The following is a 26,499-nucleotide window of genomic DNA, read 5'->3' as shown; positions in this document are numbered from 1 at the left end:
TCCTGGCCTCTGCTGCATCAGTTGAGTTTAATAATACTCTTTGATTTACGTTTGGATGATGACTTGAACATTTAAAGCAACATCAGATTAGAGTCACTCTAATTTCTACCTCCATTAAACTCATAAATGAGCTACTTGTAAATTTCTACAAGTTTTGCTACAAGCCAACAGCTGCAGTAACCAGCTAATCTCAGCCCATCTGATCACTTAATGATAGCGACTCACTGTTGCCGCCAGTCTGCCCTGAAGATGTAGCTCTGCTCAGAGGACGTAGTGTAACCCCTTGTCTCGTAAACACCATCACCACCACCAGCTGCTGGAGAGAAACCACATTTAGTGGCAGCGGAAATTAACAAAATGCTCATTTAATGAATTGAAATATATTACCATAGAAAATTTGTCCTTGAGACGCCTACATAATCTGATATGTAAAACCTGTCACTAACTGATGATTGATTGGTGTCTTTTCAGGGCAACCGAGGCAGGACTGGAGTGGTGGTGGCAGCCTACATGCATTACAGCAACATATCTGCCAGGTAGGTCTATAATCCCAACTAGTACTATGCAACAATCCAACAACCCTGCAGAGGACTGACGTACCGTACAGTTTTAGGGAAGAGAGCCAGACAGTGAGGGAGTGAGTGGGATAAATCTGTCGTTTTTTGGAAACGGCAAAATAGTGGAAAACAAAAGAGGAGGGGAGAGACTACATGAGGAGTAGGCATGAGAGGAAAAACTAGATAAGCCAGCATTGTTCGTCACAAGACCAAAGTCCACATCTGAACAACGGACAGATGTGATGAACAGGAGAAGGAGGGGTGGAACATGAGACTGGGAAACAACACTTTTATTTGGAGAAATCCAAGTATTTGATGTAATAATTGCCAGCAGAAAGCAAAGAGTTAGCTCTGATGGTCACCGCATCACAAGGCTCAAATTATAAGTATCCTCTTTTTCTTCATTTTTATTAGATTTGTCTTTAGATATGCCAAAATAGAATGACATTCTGCTGTATAAACTGAGGAGATGTAAAGTGCTAAAAAATCAGAGGAGCGCATGACTCACTCTTGTTTTTTTAAAGGAGCAGTGATTGGGCCAGGAAATGAATTTAACAAGCTCTCTTCCCTGTAAAAGTATTAGATTTGTCTATGATCCCATTGTCCCACATTCAATTTAAAGCTTTGGTGAAGCAGAATGTGACCCAGATATACTGTAGATTTTACATTAACCTTTACATATAGATGAATATGTTTTTCTGTGTGTTAATAAAGAACTGCATATTGTTACATAATAGAGCCTATGTAGAAGGGTTGAATTTGTATTTGCATTGAACTTGTAGATGCATCAAAAATACAATTGTTTTCTTATATAATTATCAGACTTGATAACTATGATAATATTCGACATACACATTTGAAATACTATGTATATGCATTGCACAGACCAGGATGGAAGTAAACGTGTTTTAAATGTATATTAACCACCTTTTCTGCTGGATCACAGTGCAGACCAGGCTCTGGACAGGTTTGCCATGAAGCGCTTCTATGAGGATAAAGTGCTTCCTGTGGGCCAGCCATCACAGAAAAGGTCAGTCTGATCTCAGTTCTTGTTTATAGTCTGAGTTTGACACCAAAGTGAACTCATACATTTAGAAGCTGCATTTTTCAGTTTTTGACGCAGTAGAGCTGTGAACACACATATTTAATAGCATATTAGGTGTTAAGGCAAACGTTTGCCCGTTGATCAACACAAAATGTCATTTGGACTTGTGTTTCTTGCCAACAGACAAAAACAGGTGTGACTCACTATTAAAGGTCCAGTGTGTAAAATGAGGGGAAAACAGTGACATCTAACATTTTAATTCTATAGTTTATCTATTAAATTATTATATTGTTTATTTATGAATGTGAATTATTATACACGTATACAAATATATTCATTGGTAGTATTCAGATTTTGCCAATAAACCTTGATAAATATTACACATGTGGACCTTTAAGAGGAGGCATAAAAACAAAATAATGATTCAAAAGAGGCGAAAAGGTTCTGTGTCACAATACAATATTTGATTCACTGAAAAAAAGTTTGCAGCTTATTGTGTTATGTGGGCTAAAAGTTGTCTAAAAGTTTCACAGAGCATGACAAAATGAAAACACTCATTGTTGTTTCCAGAGCTCGATGCCAAAGATTGTCTTCCTTTGTTGTAATGAACACAGGATTAAACCTTCATCCCTTTGTTGTAAAACATCAGCAGCCATGATATAACTTTACAGAGAACGACCTCACCTATCAGTGTTCTCATGTCTCCATGTGGCCTCGCTCTGTCTCACTCAGGTATGTGGAGTATTTCAGTGGCTTGCTGTCCGGACACATCAAGATCAACAACAAACCCTTGTTCCTTCATCACGTCATCATGCACGGCATCCCCAATTTCGAGTCAAAAGGAGGTGAGTGTCGTGCACTTACGCTCCGTCGAGCACATTCCTTTTCATACACCTCATTCATTTGTGTCCAACTTTTAAAAAAAAAAACTGTGTTCCAGGTTGTCGTCCCTTTCTCAGAATCTACCAGGCCATGCAGCCTGTCTACACATCTGGGATCTAGTAAGTCTTAAAACATGCTCACACTCAAATGCTTTTACAAGATTCCAGGGATCGCAAGCTCGTAATGGCTCAATAATAAAAAAAAAACTGATTTTCCTTTATAGGCTCTCCTCTAACTCCCCTGCCCCCCAACATACACACACATCATCCCCCTTACCGGTTTACACTCACATTATTGTATTAATCTAGCCTCCCCAGCTGCAGGCTCTTGTTTCCCTATACTTTAGATCCTGCAACCACTTCTAGTGTTATTTGTGACTGGAGAGGCCAATGAAACAGAGGCAGGCATCTGTGTGGACGCCCGAAGGCTTTTCTTGCCAGAGGACCCTGCTGGTTCCCAGGGCCAGACAGGAAACAATGGATTCTCTGGCTTTGTGTTGTTGTTTTGGAAGGAGAAGAGAGTAGGGGGAGCTGCGCTGTCCTCACATGGATGAGGCATACAGTACAGTACAGGCTTAGTAGTAAAAAGCAGCTGGGTCCCATCAGAAAAACATGCATGCTATGTCTGATCATGCCATTATACAGTTTGGCAAACCTGATGGTGTTAATTGCTGGAGCTGAATGAGAAGTAAAAGTCAGAAAGAAACTGTGATATTTTACAGTTTTTATGATGTAAAGCATTTAAAGTGAAAATAGCAAAAGCTAATTCACACAGCCTCAGCAGTATTAGCATTAATGTAACTGACAGAATGTAGTTATAATGTTTTCTCTGCTTTTCAACGCTACCAACTCCTGATTAAACAATCTGTGTTTTTAGCTACCATAACAGCTAGTTTTTAACTTTCCTGACTGCTGTTTGGTGCTCGGCAGGTTAAAACACTGACAACAGTGAGAAGAAACAATGTTTATAAGAACAGAGTTTGTGGGCAAGAAAAAAAATACGAGGCTTTCTTACATTTACATTACATGTAAATGTAATTTCAATTTTAAACATGTCTTTGTTGAGTTATTTCTTTAAGCAAAAGAACAACACAGAACAAGACGCATACTGAGCAAAGAATAAAGAGTAAAATTGAATAATCATCAGTAAATGGCAATAATAATAAGTAATATAATGTAGCAATAATAATGGGAATTTAAAAAAAAAAAAAACTAGAATTTGAGCCTTGTTGTTGGCCTTCTATAAAACACTTTTTATCTTCTTGAAACATTGTATTCACAAAGCTAAAACTGCACATTGTGAGGTAATCATGACCTTGACCGTTGAGCTTCAGCCACCAAAATCTACAGTAATCACTCGTCCTCGTGTCCTAGTGAGTATCTGTGACAAATTTGACGAGGTTTATTCAAAGTTACTAAAATACCACGTCCATGAGAATGGGACAGGTGGACAACCCAAAAACAATACTGGCTCCAGCCCGGCCATTGATAGTGTGAAGGCATAAAAACAGCCAATAAGATTTGACTTCAGTTCAGTTCATTATTCCATCCTTATACTTCAATATTATTACGCTTCAGGAAGTTACAAACTATGTTTTAAAAGTCCTATAACCTTGACCAAGAAGCAGATGTTGAGTAAACACATGTGAATATTCTCTCATGCCTCATTTTCACTGTATTAGAGTATTTATGAAGTGTTTTAAAGTTACTACAGTGACTAGTAAAGGCTGCTGGTGTCAGACAGCTCCCTCTATGTCCATTCTTCTACCATAAACACTTTTACAGCATACACAACAATAAGTGTGAAACAATCAGAGCACATACACTTCCAGACTGTCAACCCCCTTAAAGCCCCAAATCACATTCCACCCCACTTTCTCTCACATGCTCCCTATTAGCACTCTCCACCCTTTGATCCCACTCCACCAGTCAGACAACCATGTAGACACTAATACCCAGAATGAGCCCTGGACTGCAGCACGCTAACGCTCTGGGATGGCTACTGTTAAAGCAAATAAGGGATTGTTAGTGGACGATAAAGATCATGCGCACATGGTTATACACAGACTAGTAACATCAGTGGGCTGTACTGTGTTAATGTTCTCTGTCATAATAGTGATGAAGACGGATCTATTGTCTAACGTGTTGTGGCTTCTCTCCTTCTCAGTAATGTCCAGGGCGACAGCCAGACGAGCATCTGCATCACCATCGAGCCCGGTCTGCTGCTGAAAGGAGACATCCTGGTGAGAGCAGCACACTGACACACACACAGCAGCAGCCTGATAGGATAGTGATACAAACTGTTGGAAAGAGTGAAGTACTGGGGAACAAGAGATTTTTCTCACATGTGAAGCCATTAAAGGGACACTTCACCCAAAACCAATAATTCACCAATTGTCCACTCACCGTCATGCCAAGGAAGGGTTTGGATAACTTTCGGAGTCATCAAAACGCTTAAGGAGTTCCAGGGGGGTCCGGCTGGCAACGGGTTTTCATATAATGGCGGCGGATAGAGTTCACTTTTGAATTGTCCAAAACGCACACTATGAAACATCCACATACCTCCATACTGCTCGTCCCTACTGACCCAAGTGTCCTGAAGCCGCAACATGAAAAAGTTGTTCGGAAAAGATTAATTTGATCTCTGTTTTTAGCCTTGTTGTAGCAGTAGCTCCCAGTGGCTCTGTTGATGTTTGTGCACATGCGTGAGATTTGCTGCAAGATGTTCTTCATGTTAACATCCACGGTTTACAACGACAGGCACTCTAACAGCGACAAATGAACATCTCGCGCATGCGCACAAACATGTTTCATAGTGTGTGTTTTTGGACAATTCTAAAGTGAGCTCTATCCGTCGCCATTATATGAAAATCTGTCGCCTCCAAAAGCGTTTTGATGACACCGAAAGTGAGTAGAAAACTGGTGAATTATCGATTTTGGGTGAAGTATCCCTTTAATAGTGAAGGTTTATTGAGTTCAACTGCTGCTAGAAAATTAGACACAAACAACGGATGATGAACCAATGAGAGCATCTATACAAAGGCAAAGGATGCATTGTTTTCTATTGTTTATTAGTACTTAGGGAATCCTGTTGGCTTTTCCATTCTGACACCGGGTATATGCACTGAACGTAAGTGCTGCAGTAGTTTATAGTATCCATTCACAGAAAAAATAGGGCCATAAAAACCTGGGGGAAGACAGTTGGCCATGGTCCTTTGCCTCGGTTTATAGACCCTCATTAGCACACAATATGTTTCCTGGAAAGTATGATGTCAAAATGGCAGCGGACTTCCTCTCCAACAGTGTTTTGGATATGCAGTGTACAGTTTAAATATGACAGGATGTCGGTTAAAGTCAAACCGAATATGAAATTAAAATGTTTTATTCTTTTGGAAAAGTCTTTTATGTAATTTATGTAATCACACTTGTACTTCTGAAAGGAAGAAAATAGATCTTCAGTAAAGTAACACCTGTCAGTGCCTCTGGCTTTATATTTGCATGTACTGTATTTCAGGCAGAGCAACTGCACAGATCAGCAAAGTTTAAAGTTATCCATGGGATGTCCTTGGGGATCATAACTTCAGCAAGGAGAATTTCAAAGGGAGCACTTAGTGTGCGCTCGAGGCTGTTCCTTATTTCCCCCCCAGAGCCAAGCGCATATCTCATCCTTTATTTAAGACGGACTAATGGATTCTGCTGAATGCATCATCTGACTGAGCCACTGCCTGCTGATGCTTCTTATTATTCAGATAACATGGAAAATGTGAACTGTGGCCTCCTGGCCAGAGACAGGAGAGACATTAGTCAGCGCAGAGTGTGCTCCAGCATCGCACACTGCAATGGTGTGTCTTTGTACAGCTGAAATGAGTTGTGCATCGATCGGACGGCTGCCAAGACATTACTAATTGCCCAATGGTTAGATGAAAAAAAAAGGATAATTACAGAGCAAAAGTTTTCAATAACATGATTAACATTTTTTCAGGTTTGGGCTGAAGTCTGGTTTCAGCTGTTTTATGATAAAGCTGCATCCAAAATATCGCACTAAATACATAGAACAGTAGAGAATACAGCGGTTAGGGACGTCTGCGACTGACTAATTAAAACATGTACACATCATTTATTATTTATTTAAACAGTTGTGTCTTTACAGACATTTCTGTGCAGTGACTTTCTGATAACAAATGTTTGTGCTTAGCTTATGCTAAATGGGATTGCCTATCCTACAGCCTAGCAGAGTTTATGTAGCTTATGCTATGATAAGATAAGAGTCTCCTGGCCACAGCTTGAGTGATAGACTGGTATGAAATAGTTATTAGTCATATAATTTAATTCCCTCTCTCTGAACAAATCTAACTTTTCCTTAAAAATTGAAGATCATCAACTAACAAATAAGGGTGGTTGGGATGGGCTTTGGTTAATCCTTATCTGGTGCGTGAAAATAACAATGTGCTTTAAGGCTCTAAAAGCAGCATGTAAGCTTAAAATGAGTGTTTTCCTTCTTCTGTTTTTTGTTCTCAAACTTGGCTCGGCAGCTTTGTTTTCCTCATGAAACGGACCCCTCAGTGGGAGGTTTGCCATATCCCAGAAAGCTGTGCTAAGCCGCAGGATATTTTACTTTGCCTTCCTTTCATCCTCGATCTTATATGTTTTGGTCTCATTCGGCTCAACAAGTAGGCAATTCTCACAGTTTTTCTAATAACAGTGTTTTTTTAAATTTTTATTTTATTTATGGTAACAATTTATTTGACACCTATTTCTATAACACATTATAACCATACTTATAATGAGTTATAATGCAGTTATAACACTATATAACTATAGTTATAAACATTCATAAATGATCATAATGCTTTATAACAATAATCATAACACACTATAAAACATTTTATCATGACTTATAAGGTCAGGTATTATAATACGTTATAATTGTTAGCAGCTGGCTGACAATGCCCACATTGATAATGCATTATAAAAATAGTTTTAATGTGTTATAATTGGCTTGTAAACGTGTATAACTATCATTATAAACATTCATAAATTATCATAAGACTTTATAACAATAGCTAAGCACAACACATTATAGAGCATTATAACTCTATTATAATACCTGACCTTATAAGCCATTATAAAATGCTCTATAATGTGTTGTGCTTATTGTTATAAAGCCTTATGATAATTTATGAGTGTTTATAATGATAGTTATACATGCTTATGAGCCAATTATAACTCATTATAAGTATGGTTATAATGCATTATAGAGATATGCGTCAAGTATTCTCCACCTTTACAGTTTGTGAGCTGCAAGTTGTCTGGGTAAAATATTCCTCTAGTACCTGTAAATGTGAGGTCCTTGTAAAAATCTCCCAGGTCCAGGCAGCACATCATGAAGCAGTGGGAGGGAGAGAGAAGACTTTCCTGTGTGTGGTTTCCAGTGTGGCTCTTAAAGCTGTTGTGTTTGGGGAAACAGTTTGGATAATAACGTGTGTGAAGAGGCCATGCATTTCAAGGGATCTATGTATATAAAATGCCTTAAATGCTTTTTCTAGCTCGGAGCCAGTGCGGTGAAAAAGACCCAGGAGTGAATCAAGTTGACATGTCTCTGGCTCACGTTTCACTACTGTACATTTCATATTGTTGCTGAATGTGTCAGCACTGTGGCTGAACTGAGATCAGCTATAAGAATGAGAATTACATTATTAATCCAAAGGGAAATTCATTTATAGGCGTGATTTGAATCTGCAGGTTCATTTGCTAAAAGCTTTTTTTTTCTAATTGAAACTGAAGCAACACCCTGAAAAGATGTGACCTCTAGCCTTCCATCCATCCCAGTTTGAACTGTCCTGTCGACTGCTGTTGTGTGATAAAACACAGCTCCAGTATTGTCTGAATTTCCTCTCATGGTTTCCACCCACCAGCTCAAGTGCTACCACAAGCGCTACCGCAGCCCATGCAGAGACGTGATCTTCAGGGTGCAGTTTCACACCTGCGCCGTCCACGACCTGGGGATCGTCTTTGGGAAGGACGAGCTGGATGAGACGTTCAAAGGTGACAGACCCAGAGAATACTGTAGTTGAGTCATAAAATCAGAAAACTGTAAATGAACAGTAAACTTTAAATTCTGCCTTGATGAGATGTGATACATTATAATGTGTTTGCTTATATCTTTTTTCTATTTTAACGAGCCAGAGAACACTTTATTTCTTCCCTGCAGATGACAGGTTTCCAGAATATGGAAAAGTGGAGTTTATTTTCTCCTTTGGGCCAGAGAAGATACATGGTAAGAATCAATGTGTCTAGTTTTATGGCTGCACTGGAGCATTTTACACACATTACATTTTACTATCACGCTTATTTAGGACATCTTTACATTAAAACGACAACACATAATGAAGGGAAACTAATTGTAGATGTCTGGAAGAAACAGAAGAAGGACTCAACAGGGGTGTTGCAGTTGGTTTATGTTTTAAAAACCTGTTTGTTATAGTTTGGTGTAATTTATTAATTGAACAAAATCACTCAACAAACCTCACTCAGAGCTGTTAAGGGATAGTTCAACATTTTGGCAAATTGGCCCATTGCCATAATCCCTACAGTTTTAGGAGTAGGTTTGTTCGGTGCAAGCTATTTTTAGAACGGTGGAGCAGAGCCATGAGCTGCTCAGAGCTACGCTACGGAGGCTAATGGGATTTCTTGGTTTCCCTAATTGAACTCATCAAATACACAATCCAACAACTCCAAAACGCTCTGGTGGACAAGTTGTGACCTGCACATTCACCACGCTATGAGATAACACAACGTTACGAGACGGAGTTGTGTTCGAGGCAAATACAGAGACTACTTGCCGAAAAATTGCCCCCGACGGGAATGCAAATCAGCGGTTTTGCATGAATTTGCCTCGAAAACAACTCTGTCTCGTAACGTTCTGCTATTATCTAATAGCGTGGTGAATGTGCAGGTCACAACTTGTCCACCAGAGCATTTTGGAGTTGTTGGATTGTGTATTTGATGAGTTTGATGAGAGAAACCAAGAAATCCCATCAGCCTCCGTAGCATAGCTCTGAGCAGCTTGCGGCTCTGCTCCACCGTTCTAAAAATAGCTTGCACCGACAATTAAAGGTAACAAACCTACTCCTAAAACTACAGGGATTATGGCAATGGGCCAATTTGCCAAAATGTTGAACTATCCCTTTAAGCCTGTGAATATATCCCTTTAACAAATAAAGGGAGTGGAATGAAAGTTAATGTGAACTAAATTTCTAAGATAGGAGTTAAAAGAGAACGTCACAGAATCGTCTTTTATTTTTACTTTCTGAATGTGATTGTTATTGTTTTTTTTAGTTTTGCGATTTAAAGAGATTCACATTTTCCGCTCTGCCTCTTTGTACTTCTGGTCAAGGTATGGATCTCCTAGAAAACGGGCCGAGCGTCTCGGTCGACTACAACACACAGGATCCTCTGATCCGCTGGGACTCGTACGAAAACTTCAATCAGAACTGCGAGGACACCACAGACGGTGAGTGGAAACTATTTAACATCATCGCGCACACGCTCTCTCTCACTGCCGCTGGATCTTATTATACTGTAGACAGAATCTCCCTTCCACATGAGCTCAGTGTTGTAGACTGATCCGAGTGTGTACTGTATATAAGCAGTCACAAAACCCACACAGAGAAGGTGGAGCTCCTCCTTACAGCCCTGTTGTGGGTTGTAAAGTTAACAAGCTGTTAATTACAGTGGCTCTTCGCAGGCGCACTTCTTCTGGCCACCAAAGCCAGTGCAAATCACTTTCTCACAACCTGTATTTCTAATTAGATTGAAGTGCAGATTGATGTAACAGCCTACACACCACTTTCATGTAACCTCATGTGCATGTGACCCCTGACACCTGGATGACCACTTCTAGTCCTCCTCCTCTTCCTCATTAGCTGTCAGTGTCAGTGAGTGGACACACTGCTCGTGAACTTATAAGGGAAAAGGTCGCTTTACACAAACTCTACATGTGACTGTGGAAATGCATCTTAATGCGGTTGAGAGGAAGTTGGGTCGTTACTTTGGTCTCTGTCTTACTGTCTCACACACACACACACACGCAGCATGTAACCGAGCTGTAACAAGGGTGCTTTTGTCCCCCTGCGTGACACAGAGGACGGATTCAGCCTCTGTCCTAATGGAGTTAAAAGACTTTCACACTTTTTCTCCTTTTTTTTTAAAACTCCCACATGATGGGTTCAACCTGAGGTCACATTTAAGTTCAGACCGGTCTCGGGATGTTGTATAAGACCAGACACAGAGCCACAGTTGTGTACATGTACACACAGGTAATACACTGAGAGTTTCAGTTTCAGTTTAGTTTATATGAAAGGGACAATGCACATTAATAAACATTGTATAAAAAACACATGTAAATGCACCCAAATTAGCTTAAAAAGCTAGTTTTCATGGACTGTCCCTCTACCAGATTGTACAAGGCAACCTTTAAAAAGAACAACAATGGAATAAAATATTGTACCACATAGGGTAGAACACATACACATACGAACTGTCTGTAATAAATACATAATAAATACACATTTGGACGACGACAAGGTGATGCGTGTCCACGTTAATAAATACAACAATAGCAACCTCAGTGCTCACATCTTTGGGTGTCTACAAGCCAGTTCTTAACATTTGCTTGGAGTGAGTGATATGATGGAGATTCTCTGATTGATTGTGGCGCTGTGTTCCATTGATGTGAAGCTTTGAATGAGAATACAGCCTGGCTGAATGTGCTGTTAGTAGTTCTAATAGCAGAAGAGAGTCTGCAGTGTCGTATCTGCGTTGGGGCGGTTTGGTGCTTTTTCTGGGTGTAAATGGTAAATCATGTTTTGAAAAGGGAGGAGAGACATTGGTAACGCTGTATGCACTTGTGGGGAAATCATCACCGCAGAGAAGCCAGAGGGCCCCGCGGGACCCGGCTCTACTGCTTCCCAAAGTGCAGCACGAGACATTCCTGGTTTCAGCCACAGGCATGGAGAAGGAGCGCTGCGGTGGTCACTCTGTGGCCAAAGTGCTACTTTCTCCACCACCCAAAAAAAGGAAGACCTGCTACGCCCTTCAGTGATAGCAGCAGCCATGTTGCTCTGCCTTGGAGAGCGCTGCGCTTGTTTCTATGGTCATTTAGTTTTATGAGCATTTGCATGATATGTAATGTCACAAAGGGCTTTATCGTCTATGTATTATGTTATCAGCAGTGGAAACATGGTAAATGCATGTAGTAATCATATGTCCAAGCCAAGGTTATTATACTTTTAAATTTTTCATTAGTTTTCATTTCTATTTAGTTTTGCAGTTGGCTTTTTTATTTCAGTGTAGTTTTAGTTAGTTCAACAAGTGATTAAGCAGTTTTAATTTAGTTTCATTTTTGAGGACTTGACTAGTTTTTATTTAGTTTTTCAGGCCATAGGAGAAAGCCTCTCCTAAGATAAACTTCCAAATTTGGGGGATTTTTCCCTGTTAGTTGCATCCCGTAAATGTTTCCATCAGTCCTCATCATGTTACATTCACTCTTATCTACCTGTGGTTCGTACTTGAAAATGTCCCATATTGAGCTGTGGCGTTTTCTTCCTGCAACTTTAGCATCTCTAGTTTTAGTTAGTTTTAGTTTTATGTTCACTGCTAGTTTTTAGCTTTAGTCTTAACTTTGGTCTGGTCCAAGCATAAATCATTGTTTACTTATATTGTAATTCATTTTCGGCAACACTTTATAATGAATACACACTATTAAGCATTAAATACTGAATTTATCATTTATAACACATGAATACTCATTATAGCCATAATAGTTTATAAACACAGTTAACATGTTTTTACTCAACTGTATTTATAAACTACATACTAATGAGTATCCATGCATTATAAATGAAGAATTCAGTATTTATTAATGCTTAATATTGTGTACTTATTATAAAGTGTTACCTCATTGTCTATGTGATCCAACACTAGTGTCTGGGAGTCAGGGGACCAAGATTACAAATTGAGGATGCGTTCAGGATATTTGATGTCCTTGATTCCCCCTGTGTGTTTTTACTGCTTCCCCTGCGAGGCAAAAGTCAGAGGTCACTTGGCCACCCTCTATCAGCGCACATAAAGTGTCTGTCTCCCCCTCTGCGGCAGCTTGAAATAGGCTCTGCTAAAATAGCCTAGGTGTGAGTCTCGTCTCGTTCTTTCTCAGTAGAGGTGAGCTTATGAGTGTGTGTGTGTGTGTGTGCTTGGTCTAAGTTCCATACCCCATCTTGCCTTTCGACATCTGATGATGTTACTGTGGTGAGATCACACACACACACACACACACACACACACACACACACACACACACACACACACACACACACACACACACACACACACACACACACACACACACACACACACACACACACACACACACACACACACACACACAGACAGGAGCTGAGACACATGATAAACACGAGCCAGTGCACATACACAAAAATGCACACAAATCATCAGCTCCTGTTTAGCTACTTGAGACTTGGAGTAGTGGATAAGACTTCAAACGTGTCCTATAATGACCTTTTGTGCTGCAGCTGTATTCAGCCACCACGCTCACATTGATATACGCCGCATTTTAATGTGCGCTCTTTGCAAACGGCATTTAGAGACACGGTTTGAAATGGTTCCCTCTCAGAGGAACAAGAGAGAAAGCGTTTCCAGGAAACTGGAGTGTTTCCACTGTCATTTGGCTTCACACTTGTTAGGTTGCAAAGGCAGTTAGTTCCTCTGACAGAGTGGCTTTCAGAGCCCAGAGAGGGAAAACAGCAACGGACATGAATCTTCCTAAGTGTTAGAAATGAAAAAAGAGAAAGTATTGTTGTTGTTGGGTGTGCAGGTCGTCAGGAACGCAGTTGTTTCTCGGAGGGAAGTGGAAGGCTACTTACATCAACTCTTTGCTCATCAAGGCATTGCATAAAGCTTCAAATTATAGGGTCAATGTTTGGTTGGGATCAACATTGGGTAAGTGCTGTCTATGTGGTTGTCGGTTTAGCAAAGATTGATGTTGACGTTCATTGTGTTCCTTCTGTGAAAGCAGCTACAGCTGCTGTGGGCTCATTTCAACACAACATCATTTGTCCTTCCTGGACTCTGTATAAACAAGAAAACACAACAACAATTTACACAATGCACTCATAGCCATTGTCGTCAGTGAGAGCCAGGGCACTTAATATCGCTGATCAAATCCTAAGTTGACGAAGGAATGGTACGAGAGGTCATTATGACCAATGACCTCGGCACCACAGTTTACACGTTTTAAAATCACCGGTGTAGAGCCGCCTTTTACTGCTCATGAAGTTCATGCACAGATAGGCAAAGTTAAAAACTCACTCACCCATAAAAGTCATGCTAACCCACTTGCCAAGTGGTCATTGACCTCTTGGCGAAGCGGTTAGCATCGTCGCCCGCAGTGCAGGAAACCCGGGTTTGAAACCCGCTCAGGGCAGGCCAGACAATATCGGTCACATGATGAAGGAGTTAATTTTGTGGTGATGCTGAACTATCTTATGCCTAGCTTCACTGATGCACAGGGAGTTTACCAAAATTAAAGAAATATTTTAAATAGAGACTGACACTGAAACAACCCAACAATAGCTTTCATGAAGTGGGTTTAGTGGATGATTAGTTTTAGGGGAGTGTTGCTAATAATAAACTGCCAACTGAATGTAGGTTCTGTATGTACCCATCCAAAGTAAAATACATAGATTTACCTCAAACAATACCAAATGAAGTATTTAACAAAAATTGGCTGATAATATCCACAGATAAGCCCAGTAACGCCTTGATTTTGTTCATTTTCAGTCCATTCATTTGAAACCATATTAAATGTTGATTTTTGAAGACTGCTCTTGTTTTAGTTGAGATTACAACAGTAGTGATGTCGGCTATATTATTGTGTTAAGTCGAAGGCAGAGCTATAATGTTAAATTCATATTTACTCACTACATTTTAGCCTTACATAATCTCAGGTGTGTATATAAACTATTAAAAATGTCATTGTTATCGGTGGTTATCATGCATCCTGAGTGTTTAATTCTGACTGAACACTAACCTTGTGTTGATTGGCATCAACTTCTTCTCTCATGCTCCACAATCACTGGCTCAGCCTTCAGTCGTTTGGCCACCAGCTGATATGTTCATTCAGGTTTACAGCCTTTCCCATCAAATCCGAGTCTACAATCATTTGCTATAAATTCCTTGACACAGGAGTGTGTGACTAAAATAGATTTTTTGAACAAGCTGACCCTGTCCGTCACCTGACACATGCACCTGTCTGATCAAACCACCAACAGCCTGACGTTCAAGAACAACACACCGTATGGGGAAACACTGTGTGAGGAGCAGATGTACCTGGAGGCTTGTGCAGATAGTGATGAGGGAATCATATTTTCAATACTCAATTTTTTTATTGTATTTTTTGATCCTTTCTGATTTGGCTCTGTAAATATCATTCCAACTTTAGCACTTAACTGATGTGCAGTCAGTTCTGTGTTGCTTTTCTACTTCTCCGATTGCTCATTTGGTCTAAACTCTGGTATTTAATAACCTGCTACTTGTACTGTATCCTTGGAGGAGCCGGAGGAGTTAAAGGCAGACTCCTCCGCCCGACTGTGAAGCTCTTTTGTGCGCGTTCACAGTAGGAGGAGTGACAGAGAATGTCAGTGTGGGTCTGTGCATGCGGCTCAGCGCAGACAGACCGTCTCTAAGAGTTACATGGCCAGTTTGCATCCAGCGTCTCCTCAGCTTCCCGCGCAGTGAAGTCGTTGACGTCTTTCTTCAATCTCCTGCCGTTGGAGCGTTCTGCCCTTGAGCCGGAGACAAAAGTTTATCACAAATTTCACAGCTGACGTCTTTGACAACATGTGAGTAAAGCGCTCAGATCTGCAGATTTGGAACTTTCACGTGGAAATGTGTCCCATAAATTATTGACACCAGGTTGTCTATTATCCAACACCTGGCAACATTACGTTTTCTTTGTTAATACTTTTTTACTGCATCAACCAAGCTCACAAGACAGGTGATCCTTTGAAGTTTAATCTTTTACAAATGTTCTTATCCAATAGTGAGAAACCATTAGTGAGGTATGTTGCAGGCACATATCTGATTCATTGCTTAAAAGATCATTGAGGTTTCATACATCTTCAAACTAAACTAAAAAGAATCCTGAAGGGGCAATAAATAGCTAACCCTTCAATTTACAGGCCACAAATTAAGTGATAATGTCAAGAAATAACAATAAATTGCATAGTAATGTCAAGAAATACCCTAGAAATAACGGTCAATTTCATAGTAATGTCATGTTTTTCATAAAAGCAAACGATTACACATGCTTTTCATGCTTTGAACTTTTGGGAACAGCCAGAATATTTCTCCACCAAGTCCTTGCAATTGACTGTTATTTCTGGGCTATCGTTATTTCTTGGCTATATTTCTCAACATTACTATGAAATTGACCGTTATTTCTAGGCTATTTCTAGATATATGACACAATTAATTGTTATTTCTTGGCTATCTTTTGACATTATCATGTAATTAGCGGGCCTCTAAATAAAAGGTTTACCAAAAAATACAAGCAGGTAATCATGGAAGTTCTATGTGGAAGAATAATGAAATGCAACCTGTTAAATGATCACCCAAACTCTCTGGTGTAAACATCCTGCACTAACTTCCTGGTTCAACTGTGGTCAGCTTCACTGCAGCAGTGTTAAAGTATTCAAGATCTTATCAATATTTCTTCAGAGCAAAAATTAGCAAAACTAAAAACAAAATGAGACTCAAGCTGTAACAATTTAAAATGTGTCATGACACTTTAAGGCACTGTGGAAACTTCCAGAAAGAAAATGAGTCAAGCTTCCTTGATTTTTTTAAAATGTAAGTTTATTTTCTAGAGCCATTGAGTTACTGTTTATCCAAGGTTGCATTTCCCAAGTGTCAAGTGTGTCTCTGTCCGTTTCATACTTTCTCTCCAAGGTTAACGTCCTCCTTGAGCCCATATAAATTAGTCACAGTCTTTTTATCCCCATAGTTTCAACTTATCCAAGAGATGGAACCAAGTCTTGATCATGTCTGTTCTGTTGGGCGCTGACTATTTGTTGCTGCATTCTTGAGTGGAGTTATGAGTCAAGTCAAAGTTAAGTGTGTATTTGTGTTGCTTGGTGAGCCTCAGACAGGGAGTGGAGCTGGAATGGGTTGGGGGGGTGTGGAGATGGACATTGATGCAACACAATGATATCACTGCTGAGACTGTGTTTGGGCCTTAACGGATGACTTGGATTCAAATGGTGCATTGGCCCAAGAGTTAGTTGAAGGTCCAGGTGAGCAGTAAATCAGCACAGACACCGGTGATATACGGCCGTTACTAATTCTAAATGAATGCAGTCTTCGATAGATCTCCATTAAGCGCTTGATGGCAGCGAGATGCGCTAACGCCAGAGAACTGAACTGCAAATTAGAATTGCATCTGTTTCTTCGGCTGCTCTCAGCTCACAGAGTTCCTCTTAACTGGCGTCCAACACCACCAATGTCAGTGTTCGGGGTCAGCTGTGGGGTAGCACCCTTGATCTGGAGTCAGCATCTTGATTATTATGGGCCCCTCGGCAGGGCAGGAACTTTGGTGACACTGGGGCATGAACGTCCATGTTTAGATCCTCAGTCAGTCTGCAGTGCACTACTGATGTGACTGTAACCAAACTGCTCCATTTGAGTTGTTTCATGATCAAAGGTCCATATTTGACACTTTTTCAGTGTTTTATTTGAAGTGTTCATCCATAAGAAGATATGTATGTAGTTTTAAGAACCGAAGACCCTCCTAATATAGTTTGCATCTCCTCTCTCAGACTTTTCTCAGGAGCTCTGACTCCAGGTCAGTGAGGTTGACTGTTTCCTAAGCAGCTGAATAAAAAATATATCAGATTTCATGTAAACAACCCGAAGAAATCACATCCTGGAAGGCTGGATTGTGGGGTCGGTGTTGGTTATTGCAGGGAGCAATGACTGCTTTGTTGTGACATCACAGAGTAACTGTAGTCCTGATGGCTCATTTTAAGCACAGTACAGACTGCACACATTTCTCTGTGGACGGAGGCTTTGATACTCTCACAGTTTTAATATTGAACTTAGAGCTGCTTTATTTGCTTTATGATAAAAAAAAAAGACATGGACATAATATTTCTGTCTGGAGCTGTTCACCACTGGTGATACCAGCTAGCTTGAACTCTGATGACCATCCTCCTGAGGCCTGTGAGGCCGTGGCGTTTCACCAAGAAGATGCAGAGGTGAAACGTCTGGTCCTTTGTGTTGGCAACAGGCTTCCAAGCTATCAATCCCTTAGTCTGGTCTGAGGCTTTGGGAGGATTAAGCTGCTTTGACTCCAAACTTTTCCCGGTTCACATTGCATAACAGCCAAGACAAAAACATAAAAGGCCTTCTGGTAAAGACTGCATTGGACACAGAGAGAACAGGCGCTTTGTGTGTGGTGTTGTGGTGGAGTGTCCCTAGTTGGACTCTGGCTGCAAGGGCACAGGGGCAGGGGTTTCTGCAGGACAACTGACTGCAGGGCGGGTTTAAGTATACTTGTGCTTCACTGAAGCAGAAGGCGAATGCGTAAAGGTATTAATTTAGCTTTGATGTAACAGCATGGAACAGGTAACGTTTTATACACAAAGCACTGAAAGCTGCAGTTCATTCAATGGAACAAATAAATGGTGCACTTGTTGCACAATAGTCTGGGTATTGCAGAGGTTTCTGCAACACGCTGCTCATTCTGAGAGAGACAAAGTGTTAGTTATCTGATGTCCTTAATGCGTGGGAATGAATGAGTGGTCTGTTGCCTCCTTATGGATACAGCCGTACTCCAGCTGTTAGCCAGACTCTCTCTCTCTCTCTTTCTCTCTCTCCCTCTGTCCTAATCCAGTCATCTTTACACAGCTGATCTGGCTAAAATACCACCCTAACCCAGGAAATAATTAATCATGATCACTCTCTGCATGCTCTTCTCACAAGATGGTCTTTGTCTTTGTCCAGATTCTGTTCAGTATTTCAGTCATTACGCAGTAAGAGGAGGGCCTGTGGAAACTGCTTCACCTCATTCAGCTGTAAACTCTTTGTGGATGATCAGAGTTTAATTAGAATATCTTTTTCTCTTTGAAAGTTCACCAACATACAGTCACCGCAAATAAACAGCACCTTCAGGTGTGCTCCTGCCCTTCTGCATGGGTTACTTATTTTACAGAATGAGCTCTTCTTAATCCGAGGGTGTGGATGGACACAGGGAGTTTACAAAGAGAGAAGGACTGTGCTTTCATTTTGGGTCCACAGGGAGCTCTGGCCTCTCTTCCCTTTTTTATTGTCTCTTTTTTAGAGAAAATCCTATTCATGCATCAGCCTCTCCTTGTCTTGGAAATGACTCGGTTTTTGCTTCACTTTTTGAAAAACAGTAGTGTTAAATTGTCTGTTACACTGCCAGTAACATTAAGGCACAGATAGTACTGGCTAAGACTATTTTTCTTAAAGGGATAGTTCAACATTTTGGCAAATTGGCCCATTGCCATAATCCCTACAGTCATAGCAGTAGGTTTGTTACCTTTAATTGTCGGTGCAAGCTATTTTTAGAACGGTGGAGCAGAGCTGCGAGCTGCTCAGAGTTACGCTACAGAGGCTGATGGGATTTCTTGGTTTCCCTCATCAAATACACAATCCAACAACTCCAAAACACTCTCGTGGACAAGTTGTGACCTGCACATTCACCACGCTATGAGATAATAACAGAACGTTATGAGACAGAGTTGTTTTAGAGGTAAATTCATGCAAAACCGCTGATGCGCGTTGCCTTCAGGGGCAGTTTTTCAGCAAGCAGTCTCTGTATTTACCTCGAAAACAACTCTGTTGTGTCGCCGTTCGGCTCAGCGGTTCTAAAAATAGCTTACACCGACAAAGAAAGGTAATGAACCTACTGCTATGACTATAGGGATTATGGCAATGGGCCAGTTTGCCAAAATGTTGAACTATCCCTTTAACTATACTCCGTCTCCAGTCAGGATTCTTCAGGGACACACGATTGTTCAAGGTCAAACCTCTGCACAGGTTCCATCTGATCAAAGTCAGTTAAATGACTTGATGCTGTGATGGTTACCCTGCCCTGGTCACTTTTAGGTTCTTGGTGGCAAATGCAAAGACATGACAGGTGACACCATGTTTGGACCAAGAGAGGGATAGTGAAATCAGCGGAAGCATTAAAAAATAAGTTGATTCAAACTAAAGAGAAAATACAAGAAAAAAGACCTTTAATAAAAGTGCTTGAATAATTGAGGGAAGCGTTGGGCCATTATTGCCATCATTCTCATTTTTATAACTCTTCACAAACACTGAACCACCTATAAAGGGCAGAGCAATACTGCTTCATTAGCTTAGGGCGTGAAACACTTTCTTTGTGCTTTGCTCTCTCTTGCTCTCTCTCTCTCTCTCTCTTTCTTTTCCTTTCCATCTTCTGTCTGTCTCACATTTGTAAAGTTAAGTGTATGAGCAGTCATTTGGGACACTGGAAAAATTCTACATCCCAATAATCCCAAAACATGTCGTCACCCGAAGGCACCCGCGAGACTCTAGACAGTGAAAGCCACTGTAAAGAATCGTGTTGATGCAGCTCTAATACCAGGAAGTATCCCGGTCAAAGAGTGAGAGCAGCTTGCGTCTGGAACATTTACCAGGACTCTGATCATAACAGGAGCTGACTGGAGCTGCTCTGAGCAGTCTGCACAAACTATCAAGACTTCAGGCGAAATGATGCAGCCCTGTCTTTATAGCCTCCAGGCCGAGGTGGGCAAGAGCGAGCCCATCAATGCTTCTCCTCACCTCCAGGATGAGATAGCTACGGCCAGCTCATCAGACGCTCTCCTCATTTGGCCCTCAGGATTTTTTTCCTCCGCAGCCCTTTTCGCTAACAACTGTTGATTACTTTTCCTGAGACGCAGCCTCATCCAGAATGAAACATGATGCTCTGCTTGGATGAGCTATCTGGCTGATTTATAGAGCTGTGTGTGTTGGTTATTTCCATGCTTTTGTGATTGTTGTCAAGTGGTCTTTGTGCTAAATATAGCCACGCTACCTCTGACCAGCACGGGCTGCAGGTTACTGGAGGAAGGTTACACTTTATATTGCAGTGTGCAGATCTCTTTATACCTATCATAAATATAAACTGACTTTGTGTTTAACTTTAAATTATTAAATAGAATAAAATAACAATAACAAATACTACATGGTTTTAGTCACAAGTGTGTAGACTCGAATTCATACCATCACCAAATCTCAACAATCCTACACATAAAGGAAAGTGATAAATCTGTACCCTTAAATTTATCTACACAAAATTTGTCAAAGACTACTTGAGATTTTTTTTTTCAATCTCTCCAATATTAATGTGTTTCAGTTTTTTTTGTTTTTGTTTTTATATACAGTATATATTTATAATATGTATAAACTTGAACACTTTGCATAGAAGAAAGGATTGGAAGACTGTAAAGACAGAAGACTGAAGTATACTGTAATTCGTCAAAGATGCGAAATTATATTTCCCTTGAATATAAATTGAATGCCCTTGAATTTAAATTTTAAGGAAATGTAAAGAGCTAAAAGGGGGGAGAGAGACGTGGGAGGGGGGGGTAGGGGGTTGAGGAAAATAGATTTCTTGTATCTTGCTCCCATATTTGCTGTTACAGTAGGTCAGCGGGGGGCGGTTTATGAAGGTGAACAGAACATCCCATATTGATATCGATCAACATCCCACTTCTGCCTCCATTACCTTGTGCTTTGTTTCGCCGGTCCCAGCAAGTTTGCACTCTCACACATTGATCAGCAGAGATCTTTGATGCATTTTTAATGCGCTGCAAGGCAAGTGTTCATTAAAGCTACAGTCTTCTGTGCTTACATTCGACTAAGCGTTTTGTGGCTGTGGCTGTTGGCAGGAGCTAAACTGCACTATACTTAAATGCACTCTATATCCTATTGTGCTTCTCTACCGATATGCTAAGAAAACCTATCCAAAAATTCTTCCTGGTTCTGGCACTGGCTTTTGCACTGTATATAGATTGTGATTCAGTTGAAATAAATAGAGAAAATGAATCACACAGTTTGTAAGCCACTGTTGCTGTTGCTTTATTTGATCAGATCTGCTTCATTAGCTCCGTTGACTCTTTTAATTCCTCGCTTCTCTGTGATCTGAACGAGTAAAATGAACTCATACATTATAATAAGCCTGTAGTGTAGATAATTCATGAGGCCGCAGTGTTACTTAAACCGCTGTCCTTGAGCCCTCACATACATTAAAGATGTGCTTTGATGCCAAATCAATAATTTAGCCATTAGCCTTTACCAAATATGGCACCTGGGTGTACTTACATACTGTTACACTACTTATACACAAAGCTCTTAATTCTCTTGGGTTTTGTGAATGTAAATAAGTTTTATTTTTGTCCGGCAGTTAGCGGTCGGACCAGTCGAGGCCTGAGGGGATGTTCTCAGAAAACGTTTCGTCATTGCTTTTCAGTAATATCACACTTGTGGCCGGTAGACATGGACCTCCAACTGCTTTTGGAATTCCCATACACACACAATCTCTCTCTGTCTCCCACACACATACACATACACACACCCAAACATACCATGTGCCGCTCTCTTTCTTGTGTGTGTGTGTGTGTGTGTGTGTGTGTGTGTGTGTGTGTGTGTGTGTGTGTGTGTGTGTGTGTGTGTGTGTGTGTGTGTGTGTGTGTGTGTGTGTGTGTGTGTGTGTGTGTGTGTGTGTGTGTGTGTATGTGTGTGTCCATGTAAGCTAGATGGGAAACATGCTATTTCCTGCTCTTCAGGGGGATCTATTGCCACAGAGGTCAGAGGTCAGAGTTCATAGATTAAGAGGCCACACAGTTCCATGCTATATATAGATAAACATATAAGCTATAACCCTAACTCTATACTTATATATATTTTTATACTAGTTGTCACTATCTTGACCTGCTTGATTGCCGGCTTTTGTGATAGGTGGATGTAACTTTTGGCTTTAGCACCACAACCAGTTGCTCATTCCAGACTGGTCCACTCTCCCCTGCTGTTGTATAATTAGTTAAAGGCTGTGAGGTCAGACCTACAGACATTCTCCTCTGACTAATGTGCTTGGGATCACAGAGCAAGTATTTACCTCCTGGGGAGCATGTGAAAACACCAACATGGACACAAGCGGTGTAAGATATCACACAAACACATACCCCTTCCTTATCACATGAAGGATCGCCAACGAAGGTTATTTGCAGAGGGTTACGTGGCGTTGGTGGCGATTCAAGCCAAATTAAAATGGCAGTAGCAGCAGCAACACGCACCGCACAGGAGCAGCCTCGACATTAATAGTCTAGCTAAAACAGTGTTGCAATGGATTAGAAGGTTTGGATCACTCATCGCTCGCGTAATCTTACAAAGTGAAGACATGAGATAGGAATCAGCATCATCACTGCTGAAAGACATTGAGGCATTATCCATTTGGTCTCATGCTATTGCCTATATTCCCAGGCTATTCTAACATAATGTTTTTTGTTTGGAGGTGTATATTTGTTGTAGAATTATGTTTTTCTTTTTTGTTGGCATTTGTTTGTGTGACCTTTATTTAAGTGCATTATACTTTGTTGGTCAATGACAAATGCACTGCAAAAACTCAAATATCTTACCAAGAATATTTGTCATATTTCTAGTCAAAACAAATCTCATTGTACTTAAAATAAAACTAATCACATAAAAAGTAGCTTGTTTTTAGACACGTTTTACTTCTTTCAAGGATATTTTAGTAGAAAAATCTGATAGTGGAGCAAGTTTTTCTTCCTGCTGAAAATGATCTAAAAACAAGTAAATTTTTAGGTGATGAGTCTTATTTTAAGTGGAAAGGGATTAGTTTTGACAAGAAATTAGACATTTTGTGTGGATATAGTTGAATATTAATTCATTGTTTAGGGTGGAGTGTTCCGTTGTTTTTTTTGTTGTTGTCGTTTTTGCTCCTAAATATGAAACGGTAGCCTATTTCTGTTGTACCATACGAAACAGCATACAGGTCTTCTTGTAATAGCCTATTATCTATCTATTTTATTGTCGTTGTTTGTTCATACCTCTGTTAAGGAGTTGTATGTCACGTTTTTTTTTTCCCTTTCTTTCAAGGCAAAAAAAAAAAAATCATTGCTGAAAGAGTAGAGGGAAAAGGGAGAAGTAGGAAACAGGACAGTTGCTGTGGGAATCTGTGAGTCAAGTGAGGGGAAACTGTCATGGTGCAATCCATAACCGTGTAACTTCCATCACATCTTTATTGTTATCAGCTGGAGGATGGATGAATATGTTTCGACCGTCCTGCGAGTGCGTGCTAATGTGTACAGATGACACAACAGACAGTGTGTACGTGTGCGTAACCATCCCACCACCCCACGGCACAACTGAAATCTCTACATCTGCTTTTGTTCAGTCCTTTTTTTTTTGCTTTACAAGTGCTATAAACGCTCTATACGAATCAGGATCTGGATGAGGAGTGTATTCATCTGTCTGTTTTCTACCCGCTGAGCTTCTCTCTGTTTTCTCCATCTGCCTGGAGCAGGGTGGAGTTTGCTCCCTTGCTTCCCCAGCCTTGGAGAGAACTCGTTAAAAGACCGTTGTTGGACCAAGTAGCTCTTTCCATTACATGAGTGTTTGACACCAGTGGGCTAAAGGAGGGGCAGCTATCTGTATGTTTGCATGGAAAGGGTGAGTGTTAGTGTATATGCATGTGTTATGTGCGTTTCTCAGGGCACGTTCGTCTCACTTACTTCAGATGGAGTTATTGGAAAAAAAAAAAAAGGGCCAAAGTAGAGAAACTGGGCTTGAAAGTGCATAATATCAAGGAAGTGGGTGTGTGCAGTAGAGCCTGACCTAATGGGACTGATGTCATTCTATCAAACTCTATACTCTGGATTTCAGTGGCTCCTTACTGTCCCACCTCCCTCGTACACCGTCAAACAGGCTGTTGTGATAGACCTCCCACACACGCACACAGCAGGAGCAGCCTTTAGACTAGTGGGAGCCACTGAGCAGCAGCAGCAGCAGCAGCAGCAGCTCTCCTGATCCGGCCAGACAGCGCGCTATTCAGGAGACAGGGAGGAGGAGGAGGAGGAGGAGGAGGAGGAGGAGAAGAAGGAACAGTAGCCAAAACCAACTCCCCCAGCAACTCCTGCTGTAATCCCTCATGTCCCACCCCAGGGGCTCCTCTGCAGGGCTTCTCCCAGCTTAGTTTTTGAGGCCGTATACTCTCATCCACTGCTCACACAGGTAGGGGGAACCTGTTGTTATGTTTCTTTTGACGAAGCTTTGACTTGCTTTTGAGGTGACTTGTTGAAGCGCTGTAGCTCCGGTGCTCAGGATGGGAAGTCGGTTGAGCTTGTGCGTGGCTTATCATCTTAATTGCGCAAGTCACATTTGGCTTTAGTGCAGGTGATTATAAAGGTACTGAAATGGAGAGAGCGAGGGGGGCTCTTCTTTCACGACTTCTGTCTATGTTTATCAGGATGATGGATGCATTTAAGGTGTGTGTGTGTGTGGATGGGAATGCATGCACAGCGTCTAACTTGATACTTAAGCAGTTTAATGAGCTATATAAATATGTAATGATGACTTGATTTGGAGACTCTTTCCTTAGCAACACTGAAGAATCCACATTAAATAGCTAAAAAAAAAAAAAATCAAAAAAATGTATTGCATTATTATTTATCTTGTTTGGCTAAAGTCTATTTGTTTTATTATAGTCATGCCAGCTTGAGTTTTGTTTGACTGCACTGACTAGAGCACAGGTTACATTGTCCAAATGACAATGCTGCCTACAACAGACCACTACAATTAGACTAGACTTGCTAGACACCACTAATGTTCACTCGGTTCACTAATGTACCAATCAACGTAAACCCACTAACGGTTTAGTAGTAGTAAACATACACTGTGATTTTCTGTGACCGAGAGCAGTGCAGATTGGTTTCCAGCAGAGAGCCTGACAGGGCAGCAGCAGCGGCAAACCTCTTGGCAAGTTGCCTCAGGCCAAGCCAAGGAGACCTTGTAGTACTGAGCTTGTGTACACCCACCAGGCTCAATTACAGAGCCCTGTATTCACTGAAGCTGAGATGGAGATATCTATAAGTTACAAAGACACAGACAGGTTCTTTGTGCAGCTCCTTTTCCCAGCCGTCGAATCTGATTTGGTTATCAGGGCATGCCTCCATAGGTTATGAGGTTCCTTGGTAACTGTAATGGGCAGGGGAAGAGGAATTGTCAGAAGGTATTGTTTCATTCTGTACCCTCTTGAACTATGTTAAACCACGCAAACCGTGTGAAAGATACAAGGAATAGATTTTTTTTTTTCCTCAGACTTCACCCTGTTAAGGTCACACACTCTCTGTTCCTTAGTATATCTTAGTCTGGTGTGCTGTGTGGGAGGGAAAAGGTGCATGTACAATTACAGCGTGTGTGTGTTTCAGCTTTCGCAGTGTGATTCCTCAGTGAGTCGAGCTTTTATTTTGCTTTGGCTTTTCAGGGGCCAGGAAAAGACTCCAGGCCTTCCTTTTTACTGAGTGAGGCTGATTTTCCAGTGATGACTAAATTCTTCTGATCGGGGCACCCCACTTCCTCTTCGCTGCTGGAATTGGGCGTGGCTTCATGTGAACGTCCAGTAGTTGTGCATGTGCGTTTGGATTCAAAAGCCTTGCGCTATTCCAACTGAGCTCATGAGTTAACAAATAGGTTGATTAGAAGTCCATGATGCTCATTCATCCATCAGTTTTTTTTTATATGAGCTTAATCTATTCACAGTCCAGAGATCATGAGCAAATCAAGTCAATAGCTGATTCATTTTGTGTTGTGCCGGCATTGCTCAGGTGGCACAGATAAATCCAGCTGGCTTGAGAAAGTGCAAATCAGGCTCCTG

At 40.9% G+C, this 26,499-nt stretch overlaps 1 protein-coding gene across 5 annotated transcripts in view; it reads left to right on the top strand.

Annotated features, from left to right (window-relative positions):
- tns1b (tensin 1b) overlaps nt 1-26,499 on the top strand; it is a 175,461-nt gene that overhangs the window by 123,129 nt on the left and 25,833 nt on the right. For 4 of the 5 annotated variants that reach the window (XM_083997173.1, XM_083997172.1, XM_083997174.1 and 1 more), the window contains exons 10-17: nt 472-536; nt 1,504-1,587; nt 2,335-2,447; nt 2,543-2,603; nt 4,651-4,726; nt 8,399-8,528; nt 8,695-8,762; nt 9,876-9,996. In XM_083997173.1, the coding sequence (XP_083853299.1) occupies nt 472-536; nt 1,504-1,587; nt 2,335-2,447; nt 2,543-2,603; nt 4,651-4,726; nt 8,399-8,528; nt 8,695-8,762; nt 9,876-9,996 (718 nt within the window). The remainder of the gene's footprint in view (nt 1-471; nt 537-1,503; nt 1,588-2,334; nt 2,448-2,542; nt 2,604-4,650; nt 4,727-8,398; nt 8,529-8,694; nt 8,763-9,875; nt 9,997-26,499) is intronic. The other variant, XM_083997171.1, reaches the window with a different exon arrangement.

Source organism: Trachurus trachurus, assembly GCF_905171665.1.
Source record: "Trachurus trachurus genome assembly, chromosome: 21".
Lineage (NCBI taxonomy): Eukaryota > Metazoa > Chordata > Actinopteri > Carangiformes > Carangidae > Trachurus > Trachurus trachurus.
Note: the sequence above shows the minus strand (reverse complement) of the source record. Positions and strands in the feature narration are given on the sequence as shown.